At 39.7% G+C, this 18,072-nt stretch overlaps 1 protein-coding gene across 2 annotated transcripts in view; it reads left to right on the forward strand.

Moving 5' to 3' along the window:
* LOC136867052 (UDP-glucosyltransferase 2) overlaps positions 1-18,072 on the forward strand; it is a 161,117-nt gene that overhangs the window by 16,355 nt on the left and 126,690 nt on the right. The window contains exon 1 of one of the 2 annotated variants that reach the window (XM_068227006.1): positions 6,589-6,644. The exons of the other annotated variant lie outside the window; for it this stretch is intronic. Within the exon in view, the coding sequence (XP_068083107.1) occupies positions 6,589-6,644 (56 nt within the window). Of the gene's footprint in view, positions 1-6,588; positions 6,645-18,072 lie in introns of those variants that run through there. 2 annotated transcript variants of the gene reach the window in all.

Genomic DNA, 18,072 nt, shown 5'->3' on the forward strand with positions numbered 1-18,072 from the left:
GTTCGCTTGTTCAAAGAAGCAGGCCTCACACTCACATGTGGAAGACGGATCGGTAGGTAGACTTGCTGTGTTACTAAAACTTTGACTGTCTTCTTCCATGGCCGTACAATGGGAGCAGTTCATGTCTCTTCAAAGACTGGATCTGCATTGTCTATGTACACTTATTTACAACCGTGTTACTATATTGGATAACGGACAATAAGTGATAGTCGTTTCGTGAATAATAAGACAGTAGGCTGTTGTGGTTGCAGGAGTGTTGTCTGATGTTTCGAATTCGAAACAAATGTATGCTGGTGATTGTTTCATATCTTCTACTAAATACGAGGAGTTATAACAACTAAACGTGCTATGGTTTCAAACTCTTCTGCAGAAAGCAGAGGATGATTTACTTTCTGATAATACGAGAAGTGAAAATTGCAGCGCATAGCGTATAGGGGCCCAAACTTATTTATTATGTTCCATGTTCTCATAAGAATATATACTCCCGTTCAGATAAAGTCTAAAATTTCTCAGTTTTGCTCTATCTCATAAAGTTAATGGCAGCACACGCCATAAGATATGTTATAGAATAAGTTTTGATTCCATTCGTGTTGCTGCTGCTTTTAGCACATTGTAATAACTGCGTTCGCGAATAAGAATGAGTTCTTGATTAGCAGTGAGAGTAATTCGCTTATGATCTTCGGCAAATCCCAGAATGCCTCTTAATGGTAACATTTCAGTAAAAGATCCGTCGGTATTGAGCTTCAAATTATTATTATCTCCTGGACACCAACCAGCCATGCATGACTCAGAATTTGTCCGAGATGCCCACTCCCATTCCATTGCAACTGGTATCCCGACTCTCAGAACCACTTAGTAGGCCACTCAGCCGTTGCCCATGGTTCACGAACTAGGACTTGACTACAGTAACCCACAAACATGAACCATCCTTTCCTTATTATATTAACTTAATTTGCTCAATTCTTTGAGTTATGGGATCTTCTGGATTCTCTTTTGTTTGATCTCATGTTAGCTTCTTATTGTTGGATATTGCTCCGGGGTTGGTTGTTCCATTGTTTTGTTTGGTGGTTGCTATGGTGAAGGTGTTGATGATTGTTTATTGAACTAGTTGGTGTGGCTAATTTTTCTGTAAAAGATTTTGATCTTGGTAGAGTATATTTACGTTGTTTCTTCTCTTTTAATTTACGTTTGTGCATTTTCGTTACCTCATTCGTGCCAATATGTTCCTCCCTTTGCGTGTGTTAAAGTAACCGATGTAAACTCAATCTTGTGGTTGATGATTATGATATGGCTTGCGGCAGCTCAATGGAACGTCGTTTATACTAACAAAGTGTAACAAAAATAACAATTCTCTCATTTTGGTGTGTGATTCCATTCGAAGAAAAGGAAACTAACGACGTACTGATTATGTTATCTTAGGGTAGTTTTGTTGTAATAGTTTAAACATTTCGTCGTTGCCGGGACAAAACCTCCTATGTGAAAAATTTTAACTTAGATCCTTGGCCGGTACGGTTCTGTCATCTAAGGTGCAATATTGTGTGACAGTTGTCAAGGCATTCTCGCTCTTCATAATGTATGTGCTGCGGGTCAGTATATCCCCAAAAATATTATCACATAGGAGGTTTCGTCCCGGCAACGACGATTTTTACCTTTTCCTTTTCCTTGCGTCGGCCGACCGCGTTTTAAATTATTTTGGTTTTTAAGCTGTTGATGTAATTCTTACTTTAGTGAATGTTGGTATTTTCTGATTTTCTCCATAACGTAAATGAGGACGTCGTTTGAATATTTATTAATTTCTGTTTATTTATTCCAAAATTAATTTTATCTATTTCCCTTTGAATGATGCTTTCCTTTTTTAACCTTGGATAATACTACCACGTTTCGAAAGTGACACCCTGGCCTTCTAGAGGTAACTTTCCGCTCTGAATTTTATTCCCTGATTTTATTTCTAAGGCTGTTGTTACTTGTGTCTGCTCAGTTTGGTACCATGGCGGCACAGTAATTGGTAGTCAGAGCTGGTGGTTGTTTGTGTTGGTACCGGTAGCTCGTAGCTACCTAAAAGTTGTTTACATCCCTCATTCTTTTAGCCTGTTCCCTGTACGGTATTAAATTATTCAAGTGTCAAGATATCGAATAAACGAGTGTCAAATATCTTGTAAAAAGGAGTGCAACTATCTTGTTTAAATATTTAATAGCATGTTTCATGTGAGTTCATCATGGCGCGAGCTGTGCTGTATCCTCACATGCTGAGAAAAGCTGAATTACAGTATAAACTTGGTATCGGAAATCCTGAACCTATCCGTACTGCTGCCGATTGCGCATCCCGCCAGTTCTTCTCTGTTCAGGTGCCCAATAATCTTTCCTCCTTATCAAAGGGCTCTTTCCTCTAGCACCTCTGCAGACTTTGATTATATGATAGCCAGTAGAGAATCTATCTATTAACGAAAAGGGATACTGCTCTAATACTGTCTGATGGTAACTATAACCCTGCTATGTCCTCTCCCGGTAATCATCAATACCAATGTTGTGTAGCTACGCCAGTTTTAGAAGGTCTTTCGTCTCGGTTAAATGCAATTCCTGGTCACAATTCCCTAAGAGAACTATTTCATGGAGTGAGGAATTTCTCTGTAAATTCAATAGAGCAGTGTATTAGATTCTTATATTTTTGGTGGAATTAACTGAACCAGGAAGTGTGTACTCTACTGATGATCTGGGAAATTTTCGGGCACTGTTTCCCCATTGCGAAGGGATTTTAAAAGGGGAAATTTCTGAAGCTATTTTACATAATCTGAAGGTAATGATTTTCATGAATTACTCCTTCCCAAATTCATCCCTTCCCTAGCCCTGGAAGGTTTAATCCCGCAAGATTGTTTTAGGACCCAATATCTCCATGAAGATCTTCTTATTTATTTAGTTGACCTTATTTTTCTGCAAAGATTTTAAGATTTCTCTATCCGAGGAAGAGATGGTCGCTCGAATATTGAAAGGAATACCACCCTTCTACCGGTCTTACCTTTCATTAACTAAGTGCCCTGATAACTTTGTTGAATTGGAAGCCGCTTGCTCCTTTGCAAAAGATGTGAACATGGAGACGAGTCAGGACCCATCCATCTATCTCCTCCCGTTAATTTAATGTGTCCTGTTCCCTCTGTTCCCCGGTAATTAACCAGGAATCCTAATGTTAAGAAGTGGCTTAATTGCGGGTCCAGTGACCATCTTATAAACGTATGTCATTCTGTAAACCGAAATGTTGGAAATTGCTGCTAATTGTGTGGATCTAATCAACACATCAAAAATGACTGCTCAGCTTCTTCTCGAAATCGAACCCAATGACTATTATCTAAACATAAAATGAGTAATCCTGCTAAATCTAACCTTTCTTATGATTTTAATGACGTGGTATGTCCACAGATGTACAAAAACATCTCTGCCAATGTCATACCCAAGGGCACTTATGTTAATGTTGAAGTAAATAATGAACCATTAGTGGCTTTTATTGATTAAGGGAGTGTTGTGCCTTTAATTGACTTGCGATGGTATAACTTAATGGCGTACTGCCTCCCTTGCAACATGTTGAAAATAAGTGCGTCGCTGCTAACGGAAATAAGACGGAAATACTAGGATCTGTAAGTGTGGGACAAAGAATTGGTGATTATACTTGGAAAATTCCACGTTTAGTGACCTCCGACCTTTCTTGTGATATGATTCTTGGTACCAATTTTTTATCTGGTGTTCGGTTAATTTTGGACTTTCAGCGTAGATTTTTTAAGTTTTGCCCTAATCGTAAATTTGACTTGTTTGATGTTCCCTTGCGTGATCATGATGTAACTTGTATTGGTAACCTAACATCTGAGGAAATCCCTGACATTGGTAAACTGGATCTTAATCATCTGTCTGGAGGTGAAGCTGAATAAGTGCGTGTTCTGTGTAAACAGTTTCCCGAAGTGTTTACTAACAAATTGTGCTTGACTAATGTTCAGGAATACCAAATTTAATTATCTGACCATACTCCTCTTAGATTTCCCCCTTACCGTCTTTCTCCTCCGCACGATTGACCTATAGAAAATTGTTGACGAAATGTTGGAATATGGGGTTAATAGGCTTTCTACTTCCCCACATGCCTCACGAGTTTCACTTATCCCTAAACCTTCTGGTGGATTTAGAGCTGTAATTGACTACCATTCTCTCAACAAAATGATCATCCTTCCATCTATCCTGTTGCCTGATTTGCATACCTGTTTTGGATGGTTCCTTGATACCATGTTCTTTACCGTGCTAGATCTCAATCAGGCATATTACCAAATTCCTTTTTCCAAGAAGGCCATTCCTCTGACTGCATTCGCCACTGATTGGAATTTATATGAATTTTTGAGGCTTCCTTTTGCTCTATCGCGTGGCGCGGCAATCCTTATCCGGATGCTGGATTCCATCTTTTCCGATATCAAGTTTAAGTTCATGTTCAAATATTTAGATGATTTCGTTACGTTCTCTAAAATCTTTAAGAAGCATCTGGAACACGTTTGTGAAGTCCTTGAACATTTGAGAGGCACTGGACGCACAGTCAAGCTTCCCAAAATTGCCTTTGCTAAACTTAGGATGTCGTTCTTAGGGCACATTTTCTTTTCTGAAGCGTGTCTGTTGATCACACTCGCACCCAGGCAATCAGGGATTTTGGACCACCTAAGGATGTTAAGGGAATGGCCCTTTTTGTTGGTATGGTTAATTTTTTAGAAAATTCATCCCAAACTTTGCTGAGATCGCTGCTCCTCTCAATCGTCTAAGGCGTAGGGACGCCAGGTTCATCTGGGATCGTCCTGAACAAGAAGCATTTGAGGCGTTAATAATCGCTCTCATGAATGCCCCAGTCCTAGGCGATTCATCGTTCATCGTGTAATGCAATCGCTGGTATACGATGAAGGGCGTAGGCCTGTCGCTTATGTGTCCGGAATTTTGACTAGTTTGGAGAACAAATATTATGTGTATGAATTGGAATGTCTTGCTGTGCTGTTCGGCTTAGGAATATTACGTTCGTATATTGAACATGTCTACCTTGATTTTGAGGCCGACAATCAGGCTCTGTCTTGGGTGTTGAATCGACTTAAAAGAACTAGGAGACTTACTGGGTCGGCCCTCTAGATATCTTCATTTAGTTTTAATATCAAACATATTAAGCGATCAGAGAAAGTCATTGCTGACATTCTCAGTCGGATGTTCGATGGAAATAAAGATATTGAAGTCTGAAGTTGGAAACCTTGAAGGGGTTGTACTATTGGTGTTGTTGCCATTCTTTCTGACCTTCCCTTGTTGTATCATGAGCTTAGTGATCATCAGAAACAAGATCCGGAGATGAAGGAAATTATGAATACAAATAATTCTGGAATTCTAGTCAAACCGTACACCTTATCCAAAGGGGTCCTCTGTTGTGAAGCTCGTAATGATTGTAACCTCAAAATTGTTGCTCCAAAGGTCTTATACCTGTGATTTTCAAATATTATCACTGTTCTCCTCTTGGTGCTCATTTGGGTGTCTTCAAAACTAGACAAAAGATCAGGCAATTCTTCTTTTGGAAGAGAATGGATCAAGACATTAGGGATATGGCTGCATAGCCGGCAGGCGTTGGTAAGATAATTCGTAGTTTTACGCCTGGATGCCCTTCCCAGTTTGATTTTTTATTTTCTGCCATGGGGGTTGTGCGTTGGCAGTTGCATATCAGGGAGGCCTTGGTAGTTGCATATCCGGCAGGCGTTGGTTAGATTCATCGTAGTTTTACGCCTGATTGCTCTTCCCAGTTTGTCTTTAAGCTCTCGCCATGGCGGTGTGCGTTGGCAGCTGCATACCCGGCAGGCTTTGGCGCTTGCATACGCGGCAGGCGCTGGTTAGATGAATCGTAGTTTTACGCCTGCATGCCCTTCCCATTTTTTTTGCGTTTCTGTCATGATGACATGCATTGGCGGTTGCATACCTAACAGTCCTTGGCGGTTGCATACCCGGCATGCGTTGGTTAGATGAATCGTAGTTTTACGCCTGGATATCCTTCCCAGTTTGTTTTCGAGTTTCCACCATGGTGGCGTGCGTTGGTGGTTGAATACCAGTTTTACACACGGATAGCTTTTCTTATGTTTGAATGTTTGAAAAGGACTGTGATGGATTATTTTATTTTATTTTATTTTATTTTATTTTATTTTATTTTATTTTATTTTATTTTATTTTATTTTATTTTATTTGTTTTCTATTGTAGTTGAGAACGCTGCAAAAGTATTCTTTGGCACATATTATCACTGAGTTTTTCCGACCTGCAACGATTAGCATAAAATATGGATATTTTTATCTGTTTTATCCCGGTTATGCGTATGTTTGATGACTGCTTGGCTATTATGCTAATGTCAGAGAGACAAAAATGAATGCAAACAAAATTTTCTTGTCGCATGCCGTCACGTACAGGACATGTAAATTACTGATACCAAACAATACTTAGATTACCACCTGCTGTGTTCGCTTTTAGCAGTATCCTTTCTACCTCACCTTGAATAGTAAAGCTATGATAGGAGATTTTTCCTTGTTTCCTTGACGTAATATAACATGCTGAAAATGAAATGGTATTTAGATGGCAGAGGAAGTGGAGGAGACATGTTTGCTAAAATAAGGTAAGTCTCGGTAAGTCTCAAATTTAACTTGAAATAAAAGATTTGAGACGTTTCAAATGTTAAGCAGCTTAGGATGTGATTGCTCATAGTGGAAGGACTATAAAACAATGAGTCCGGTAGATCATTGAATGCATTTTTTATTGAAAAATAACCATAGATATACAAACATGAATGGATTACATTACTGTGAGGTACATTGTGAACAGTCATTGATCATAGGGCTTGGTCCGTCCAAATCGTCGAAGTCGTCTTGACCTCTCCAAATGTAAATTTGATTACAACATCGACAAGCAGCAACTTCTGTTTCCATTTTCAGTACAAATGGCGGACAGTGCATAGACGCAGAATACGAGGCTCGTGGCGAACGTGGATTTAGCAGGTGAATATTCGTAGTGTGGCAGCTCAGAGTGTATAACATTATCTCTACTAGTGCAGTGGTTCTGGGTGAGTGTTAGTGAAGTGATTGGTGAAAGTAAAAGGCAAGAAATCCAATAAATTAATAATGCCACGCAAGGTGAAGCAAGTGCCAATGGAAGCCATAGTCAAGCAGGCCGTACAGGAAGCGCTGAGCAGCAAGGAGACACTTGGCACGCTTGCCAACCTTATCCAGGACCAGGTAACAAAGTCAGTTGTTGACCAATTAAAAGAAACTATCAATTTTAATACGAGTGTAATTGAAGAACTTAGGAGGGCTCTAGAGGAGCGGGACAAAACAATCAGTGATTTAAAAACTGAACTGCAGGATAAAACTGACTGTTTAGAACAGTATCAGAGAAGGCAGTGCCTACGTGTGTTCGGTATACCGGAAACTGCGGACGAGAACACTGACAATTTAGTTCTTGACATTGCGAAAGAAATCGGGGTCAGTCTTTCCGTGGATGACATTGATAGGTCTCACAGGGTTGGGAAAAACCAGAATGGGCGTCCGCGACCTATAATCGTCAAGTTTGTGTCATACCGTAAGAGGAACGCTATGTTCACGAACAAAAAGAAACTTAAGGGCACGAATAAAACCATCCGCGAGGACCTAACTCCAGCAAGACTCCGACTTCTTCAGGACGCTGTCGCAAAATTTACCGTCCAGAACGTATGGTCTAGAGATGGGATCGTATACGTAAAACAAGGGAACCGTAAAATAGCCATAACTAATCGTTCAGATTTGAACAGTATTCGCTAGTCACGAGCAGACTCTGTGTAATATAAGGACCGCCATAGTTATTTTAGTTCACTTAAGTTAATTTTCCACATAGTTGTAGTTTTGATTAGGTGATAATCTTATAGTTGTAGTAGGTACTTCTTACTATCAGTTGTCATCATTTAACTTTCAAGTTGGCAACATTTAGCAACCAGGAAGCAAATGTCTCTAATTTCAGCCTCCTTTCACCACTGTCCCAGGCAGGTCATTACCCCGTCGTGACAGCCCCCTCGCAGAATACCGCTAACCGTCTCAAAGACATTCTTGCGCCCTACCCTACTTCTCTACAAATAGCACATGTCAATACACAGAGCATTGTCCCACATTTCTCAGAATTCTCCGAAATATTTTCAACCTGTAATCTGCATGCTATAATGATTTCAGAGTCATGGCTGCGTCAATCTATACCTTCAGCGCTGGTTAAAATGAGTGGATACACTTTAATTAGGAACGACAGAGAGGGAAAGCCTGGAGGCGGAGTCGGAATATTTATACGCGATGATTTGAAATACAAGGTAATATTTAAATCGCCAAGTGAATACTCTCACAGAGCGGAGTTCTTGTTTGTAGAAACTGAAATTCGTGGTACGAAGTGTTTACTCGGTGTAGTGTACCGCCCACCGAAGACTGGAAACATCACAGATTTAGAAGAAGCGCTACAGGATTTAATATTCAGGTATGAACATATGATTTTAATGGGAGACTTCAACACTGACCTGAAAAATGAAACCACTGAGACTAGGCGACTGACATGCATGTTTGAATCAATTAATATGACAATTCTGCCCTTGCAACCCACACACCATGTTGCAACCTCGCACACACTCCTCGACCTAATCATTGCAAACAATAATGACCGTATATTGACACATGGACAGATGCCTGTGCCAGGCCTTTCCCGCCATGACATGATTTACGCTGCATACTCTTTAAAATGTCCAAAATACAGGCCTAAGATAATCAAATACAGGGATTTCAAAAATTTGAACGACGAATCTCTCATTGAGGACGCTCTGAGCACACCATGGCACACAATTCAGTATATAAAGGACATTGACGACAAAGTATCTCATTTTAACGAACTTCTCTTAACTTTATATGACAGACATGCCCCATTACGTACTGCTCGAGTAAAGCGACCCTCTAACCCGTGGCTCAATCAAGAAATTCGTGATAAAATGAAAGATAGGGACTCAGCCTATAGCTACTACGTGAAACATCCAGCGCAGGAAAATTTTGAGAATTATAAAAAACTTCGAAATAAAACCACGCAGATGATAAGAAACGCTAAAATACGCTACTCGTACGAAATTTTAAATACACATAACTCTGCTGTTGCATGGAAGACTCTCCGAGATATGGGTCTAAGTAAAACGAAGACAAAGGACAGTAACTGTAATGTACCTTTGGATGATCTGAATGAGTATTTTAGCTCAAGAAACGTCCAGACGAACGGAAATACCAAGAGAGCCACTATTGACAGAATATTTTCAAAGGGAAAGCATGGTGGTGAAACATTCTACTTCTCTCACGTGACTCCAGGTGATGTAAAGAGCGCCCTTAATGACATAAAATCAAAGTCTACTGGACACGATGGAATAAACCTGTCCCTTTTAAGAAGAATTCTAGACATCATTCTTCCTACAATAACGCATATTATTAACACCTCTCTTATGACGGGAATCTTTCCTGGGAACTGGAAAAATGCCATCATCCGACCCTTGCAGAAAAACAGTACCCCCACAACCCTTGACGATTACCGCCCTATTAGTATTCTCCCTGTACTAGGAAAAGTACTGGAGAAACTAGTACACAAACAAATGACAGCCTATCTCTTACATCATAACTTACTCGACAGATATCAATCAGGGTTTAGATCGAACTACAGTACCAGCACAGCATTAGTAAAAGTAACTAACGACATTCAGCTAGCAATGGATAACGGACAAATGACAATTCTTACTCTTCTCGACCTTACAAAGGCATTTGATTGCGTAGATAAAGACATTTTACTAGCTAAATTAGAAATGATGAAATTTTCTAATAATGTATTATGCTGGGTACGTTCCTATCTCAGTGGACGTAAACAATGTGTGTCAGTGGGAGACAATGTGTCTAGGTGGCGAAATACTGAGATGGGTGTAGCACAGGGTGGGGTGTTATCACCACTTCTGTTCTCCCTATACATGAATGACCTATCAGAACAACTGACGAACTGTAAATATCACTTATACGCTGACGATATCCAATTGTTTATTCATACCAAGCCGAATGACATACAAGAAGCAACCATGAAATTAAACGAAGACTTATTTAACATTAACGAATGGACTAGTAGCCACTGCCTGAAAGTAAACCCATTAAAATCGCAAGCCATCATAATAGGATCTAGAAAAGCGCATGCCAAGTTAGAAAGCATCAACGTACCGGTTGTCAAGATCAATGAAACACCTATAGCACTGAAAGACTCCGTTAAGAACCTTGGAATAATTTTTGATAAGTATTTAAGTTGGTCAGAGCACGTAACAAAAATTTGTCAACGTGTATTCGGTTCATTACACTCACTATACAAACTGAGAGATTTTCTACCTGTCAAAACCAGGAAACTGCTCATTCAAGGACTAATACTACCAATATTTGATTATGGTGATGTAGTCTATAATAACATAAGTTGTTCACTTGGTTCTAAACTTCAACGGGCGCATAATGCCTGCATTCGATTCATTCTAAATGTTCCGCTCCATTCCCACATCAGCCCATTCCTCCATCAGCTGTCCTGGTTAAGATTATGTGATAGACGTAAATACCATGCTGTTTCTCTTCTTCACAAAATACTGCGAACAGGTAAACCACATTATCTGAGAATAGATTTCAACTACCTCTCTCCCTCAAGCAGAACACCCTCAAGGTCATCAGTACAAACCCTGCTGTCCATCCCCACTCATCACAGTAGTACGTTTAACAAGTCATTTGTACCGGGGACCATACGTTCCTGGAATTCTCTCCCGGCTGAAATTAGAGACATAAGCAACCTAAAGCTATTCAGAAGAATGTGCTGGAAATTTTACCTACACTCAGATTGATTTACTCTTAGAAGTACCCTTAAATTTTAGATTATTAAGTTAAATGAATAAAATGTCAATGTAAGGTTAGAAACATTATAGTTTATATTTTTCGAGATATAGCTCTAATAATAGTAATTATTATAAATTAATTTTAAAATGTTAAAATGATTTTTATGATGCTTTACATTTCATACAAATTACATTTCACATTAACTTTAAATTATAATTAACTTATTTTTAAGTAGTTATAATGTTCAGTATATTATGTTTATACAGATGCATAATTATATGGTTTGGCATAATAGCAGGCTTCATAGCCTGAGCCCCGCCATGTACAGAAAGACATTAATAAATAAATAAATAAATAAATAAATACATAGAGGCATAGTTTGCCACAAAATTGGATGGTTGATAGGGTATTAAATGCTTTGGCATATACCGCAAACATTTTTGTTTATAAAAGGCATCAATAGCCTTTCTCACTAATGTGTTGTTCGCTTGTTCAAAGAAGTTGACAGTAGGCTGTTGTGATTGCAGGAGTGTTGTCAGATGTTTCAAATTCGAGACAAATGTCTACTGGTGATTGTTTCATATCTTCTACTAAATACGAGGAGTATATAACAACTAAACGTGCTATTGTTTTAAACTCTACTGGAGAAAACAAAGGCTGATATTCTTTCTGATAATACGAGAACTGAAAATTGCAGAACATAGCGTATAGGGGCCTGAACATATTCTTTTAATTTAGTTCCATGTTCTTATAAGGATATATACTCCCGTTCAGATAAAGTGTAATATTTCTCAGTTTACTGTGATCAAACGGTGAGGCATCAGCAGCGTGTACAAATTTCAACAATCGACAGAAAACGCAGTTTTGCTCTATCTCATAAATTTAATGGCGGCACACGCAATAAAATACGTTTTAGGATAAGTTTTGAACCCATTGGTGTTGCTGCTGCTTTTAGCACATTGTAATCACTGCGTTCGCGAATGAGTTCTTGCTTAGCAATAAGTGTAATTCGCTTACGATCTTCGGCAAATCCCAGTATGTCTTTTAATGGTAACATTTCAGTTGAAGATCCGTCGGCATTGAGCATCAAATTATTATTATCTCCTGGACAACATCCAGCCATGCGTAAAGGTTTACTTTCTTCACTTCCATACGATAAATATTGATTCATGACACTTGAAATGCCTATATTTTGTGTAGCATCAATTTGGATATTATTAATTTGATATCGCACTTTAGAAAAAGGAAAGCAAGTACATTATTATGTAGGGTTGAGGTGCTACCACTACACCCATCACTCTTTACTACGTGTCCTTCAATGTAAATGTGAATTTCATGGGGTTTGCTGCTGAATGACGATGCGAATTTCATCGTTGTGATGCTGATTCCTCCCCATGGTGCCCCTGGATAGGTACAGATAACTGTGTTGCCAGTACTGAACTGAACGTCAGCGTTTGGTTACCAGACTATCACTTGTGATCTTCTGGCTAATGGTACACGAAACGAACGATACTAGCTCTTTTCAGAGCCATTCAGCAAAGCCCTTGGGAACTGTTCTGAGAGTCCTTCAAATCAACATCGAAGGAATCAGTAGATCTAAAAGTGACTACCTTTCCAAACTGGCATTAGAAAATTATGTTGATGTAATATGCATTCAGGAAACTCATGCCTCTGATCAATCTCAGCTACATTCTAGAGGAAACATTCCTGGATACAAGTTACTGGGGGCTACTTATCATCAGTCTTATGGACCTGCTACCTTTGTTCGAAATTCCATCGCCTACGCTTATTTAGTCTCAGCTAATTCTGATGCAGGCATTTTCAACATCACTACAAAAGTTAATGATGTATCGATAATAAATATTTATAAAGATCCAGGAATTCAGTGGCCTAACAGTGTTCTTCAAACAATCTCTCACCCATCTATGTATGTGGGTGATTTCAATAGTCATCATACTCTTTGGGGTTATAGATAAAGTGACCAGTTTGGAGAAAAACTTATAGAGTGGGCAAAGCTTTGTAACATGCAACTGATTTTCAATCCAAAAGACAAACGCACATTCAAGTCAGGAAGATGGGACTCAGAAACCAGTCCTGACTTGTGCTTTGCTTCATGTGATCATCAGAGATCCAGCTTACCTGTGTTTCGTAAAGTTCTTATGAACTTTCCACATAGTCAATATCAACCTGTCCTTCTGGAAATTGGAATGCAGATTCCTATTATAAGACCTTCTCCACCCCCCCCCCCCGTTGAAAAATTAGTAAAGGTAGTTGGGAGAGATATTCAGCTGATCTTGACACTGCCATACGATGGAATCCTCCTGTGGTTAGTAACTACTCTAGGTTTGTGAAAGATATTCTAACGTGTGCTAAATGACATATTCCCCGGTGGAGTGAGAAAGGACTTTATTCCAGGGTGGGTTGAGGCTTGTGAAGTACTTTATCAGGATTTCCAGAGGAATGGTGAAAAAATGTAGCTGACGAGCTCCTTCATAAACCAGATGAAGCTAGACGAAGCAGATGGAAGGAAGCCATGGATACACTGGACTTCAGACACTCAAGAAGAAACGCTTGGAGCCTTCTAAAGTAGCTAGAAGAATACCTCACAGTCCCCAGCTGAAACCAGAGGTTTCACCTAATCATATTGAGAGATTGTCCAAATCCAAGCCAGACAAATTACACAAAAAGTTTATAAAAAAGAACTGTTTCATTTGAGAAAGCAGTACACTACTTTTATCAACATTTCTGCTCCTTTTATTGAGACAGAGCTAATGCTTGCCCTAAATGAATTGAAAAATGGGAAATCCCCTGGTTTTGATAGTATACACCCAGAATTTCTGAAGCACTGTGGAAAAAAATTTAAGGAACTGGATAGAGCAGTTTTTCTCAAACATACTCCGAACAAGTCAACTCCCTTCAGAGTTTAAACGAACTAAAATACTAGCTATTTTAAAACCTGGTAAACCTTCGAATTCTGTCGAAAGCTGTAGACCAATTGCCTTAATGAGTGTCTGCTTTAAGCTCTTGTAACGGCTTATCTACAATAGAATAAGTCTTTTAATTTTTTAAATAATTCCAATCGAACAGGCTGGTTTTAGACCTCAACATAGTTGTGAAGATCAGGTGCTTGCTCTGACAACACATATTGAGACAGGTTTTGAAAAGCAATTAAAGATTGGAGCAGTGTTTATTGATCTAACAGCTGCATACGATACAGTGTTCTCACGACCAAACAACACCTAACACATTGAGAGCAGCTCGCACGACCAGGGGTACATAAACAAGAAAACAATAACACAACATTCAGAAAACTTACCAGTTCATGATCCCCAAGGAAAAGGTCGTCGCATGGAGTGGAAGCCTGGACACAAGAGGTCGAGGGGAAAGAGGTACACATTACCTTATTATTATTACTATTATTATTATTATTATTATTATTATTATTATTATTATTATTATTATTATTATTATTATTATTATTATTATTATTATTATTATTGTGTTTCCGAGGTATCTGTGGAACAGCAGAGGTGAAAGAAGGTGCCGGGGTGAATGGGTCTAACTACAAGGCCGAGATATGAATTAAAATCGCATTAAAGGTTATATTTTGGAAAATAGCAAGAATAGAATTTCAAGTTTAACAAATAACAGCAAGTCAACAAATAACCGACAATCAGGTACAAGACCAGGAAAAGCCAAGAATTAGAGACAATTTAACAATCTGGGCTTCAAGCCACAAGTTTTACAATTTCTGAGCTCTCAGCTCACAAACACATATTTACCACAGCGCAGAAATCCCCTAATAACATGGAGCACTTGTTCCCACCTAGCAATGTCAAGCCTCCTAGAGGCACATTTCCAATACTTAAAATAGCTGACCCGTTCTCAGTTTTCCAAGCCTATTAAAGGCAATACCAGGCTTTACACTAAATTGCCATCAAGGCACAACTTACACAACATGAAACGCGGGTATCTTGTACCCAGCCTACTGGGCCTTAGTAGAAAAATAATAGGTTAAGTAAATGGTCCAAAATGCAAAAATGAATGGAGGCGTGAATTTGCACTCCTACATGAAACTTCTTAAAACCTAAGGGGCACTAGGCCGATGAAGCAGGGGCTATTCCCAAACTATGGTGGTGACTCGTATACTGAATAAATTTAACACATTAAGGAAGAGTAGAAAATCGGTTACGAAAACGTAGTCACCTCAAATCAAAATGAAGGGGAGCTTGAGAGGGTAAAGCACTCTCTATCCACGATTTACAGTTAAAGATATATGAAGTTTTTATATAAACTGGAAGAAATTTACATATTTATAGAGATAGGTTACATGGTAAAGGTTTCTGACCTTCCCCACCGGTAAAACTGCTGAGCTAGCAAGAAATAAAGATGTTAAGCGGCCATTACCTTACTGAAGAACTGCTGCCTGAAGAAAGAGGCGCTTCCCGCCTCCTGCTACACGTCCATACACTAAGTTAGATGTTGATGAAGTGGCCCAGAGGCAAGAAAATCAGTAGTTTTTATACCCTCAGGGAAGGTTCGAGACCTTTCATGAATGATTAAGACACACCCACAGGCTTTTATTGGCTACAGTACACAGTTACACATAAAATCGAAGAAGAAATCTATGATTGGTGGGAAATTAATTACAGAAATTCTGGATTGGCTAAGTTCAAAACTGGCGGAAAGAAATATTAATCTTGCCAACCCACAAATGAAAGAACGAAATTTAGCAAGGACAAAACTTATGAATACAAAATTTCTTCAAGAAAGTTCCTTCACTTCGCACCAGGGTGCATGATCACAGTTCTTAGGCAGTGGCATCCATGAGAGAATGTCTAAACTTCTTGGTAAATAGTAAACAAAAACACGTCGAAATTCATACAATGGCATCTTCAGAGGAAAGGTTTAAGTATATTCAGTTTTAAGTACACAGGTTCTCCTGTAGAAGAGTACTTTAAGGCGGAAAATTCAAATGTGCGGCGTAGAGGTGTACCAGCCGGTACAGCCCTTTCCCCCCCCCAAACGTCCTTCCACGGGTTTACACAGAAGTTTTTAAACAAAAATGAATCATCAATTGAAGAAAATTTCTGCTTCCTTGCAAGTAGGTTTGTGGGGGAATATGGATGAGACATTAAGAATTTCCAAAGTCTTGTAGAAGAATTTTGAAGAACATTAAACAAAAAATTTTAAGGTCACTTTTTTTTGGAAGTAGATAGGTAGGAGTTTGTTGAACTCCGGCTTGAGAGTGTCTTAGTTGCTGTATACATTTGAAATACATGCTGTTCATTTTGATGGCAAGACCTGCCGCCGCTGCCGATATCCAGTTGAGGTCGCTCGGACCCCTCAAGTACCCCGAGATACACCTCTCCCGCTACTATGAGAGGGATAGTCGTGGTGAAAGACGCCGCGGATCAAAAGGTACATGTATAGACCACAGATGGGCTGGCGGTTGGAGCGCCGCACTTCAGCCTTTGCCGGGAGATGGACTCCGGCGCGTCGTACACAGGAAGACATCACGGGAGTTGAGTAGGCCCTTACCCCACATCGGTGGCTGTACTGCGACGAACGGCTACGGGGCACTGAAACAGTCAGATTTCGGCGGCAGAATTTGTTGGAGACTTTTATTTTAGGGTACGATCCTTGTTGGAGAGGTAGAGGGGCAAGGGGCGTGGGAAAATTTTGCCACAGGAGTTGTTCTGTAGGAGGCGGGGGCTTGGTAATGGCCGCAAGGTAACGGGACAGCAGAAAAACCGGAGGGAAAGATCGTACAATTAACACATAGTCACAGTGAAATTAATCCAAGGGCAGAAGGCCTTATAATAAAACAAAAATGTAACCCACTAAGCTCTTACAAAGATGTTAATGACTAAGTTAACAAGGATATTACACAGGTTTCACCTGCGATAGGTGAACTCTAAATATCCTCTCTGTGGCTGGATTGCTCACCAACAACGTAACCGGAGTTAGGAAATCTAATATGATGCACGGCCCATGAAATCTGGGGGCAAGCTTGCCCACGGGAACAAAGTTCTTAATCATGACTTGATCTCCTACCTTTAGATTAGTGCGCCTCCGTCTACGATCATATCTTTCCCTAACCTTTTCATGAGAAACTTTAAGATTGGCCTTAGCCTTCTTCCATAGATCTCTAATATTATCTGGATCTATTGTCTCAGGTAGAATATCACTAAGAGACCAACGGTTAGAGAGCGGAGTGTTGGGTATAAATTTAAACATCAACGAAGCTGGAGTGAACTTATGAGATTCATGAACCGCCGAATTTAAAGCGAAGGCTAACCAATGCCGGGACGAATTCCACCTAGAATGATCATCATGATGATAGGCAATTAGAGCCGCCCTCAGATTACGATTGACCCGTTCAGCCAGAGATGGTTGAGGATAGTACGCAGAAGTAGTTACATGAGAGATGGACAGATCAATACAGAATTTACGGAAGAGATTGGAGGTGAAAGCTTTAGCATTGTCAGAAACAATATATTGACACGGACCAAAAGAAGCAAAGATGGAATTTAAACAAGAAATGGTGGACTGAGCGGTAGCCAGCTTAGTCGGAAATAACCAGGAAAATCTTGTGAAACCATCTACACACACAAGGATGAATTTATTGGCATTCCCCTTTGATTGGGGGAAGGGTCCTACGTAGTTGATATAAAGACGTTCCATGGGGCGCGACGCTTGATGAGAAGATAATAGACCTAGCTTAGTGGACATGGTGGTTTTACTAAGCCTACAAAATTTACAAGCCTTTACCAATTCACGAATTTCACCGTCCATACCCTTCCCAATGAACACCTCTCGGATCTTTTCTTGGGTTTTGAAGATGCCTAAATGCCCCCTAATCGGGTCTCATGGTAGTACTTGAAGATCATAGGTACAAGAACCGCTGGAACCACAACTTTCATCTTCTGATCATGCCTCGACGGGCAACATAAAACCCGATTGCTCAACACATAAGGGACGACATGTTCCCCCGAAGAAAGGGTTTCCATGATAGGGGCCAGCGTCGGATCTTCACGTTGATATTTTTCAATATCCCTAAACAACATGGGAGCATCAGGTAGAATGGCATTTACACCAGGAGTTATGGACTCGGGAAGTGAAGAACTATCTTCCTGTTCAGAGGTCTCTACGTCA

Source organism: Anabrus simplex, chromosome 3 (genome assembly GCF_040414725.1).
Source record: "Anabrus simplex isolate iqAnaSimp1 chromosome 3, ASM4041472v1, whole genome shotgun sequence".
NCBI classification, from domain to species: domain Eukaryota; kingdom Metazoa; phylum Arthropoda; class Insecta; order Orthoptera; family Tettigoniidae; genus Anabrus; species Anabrus simplex.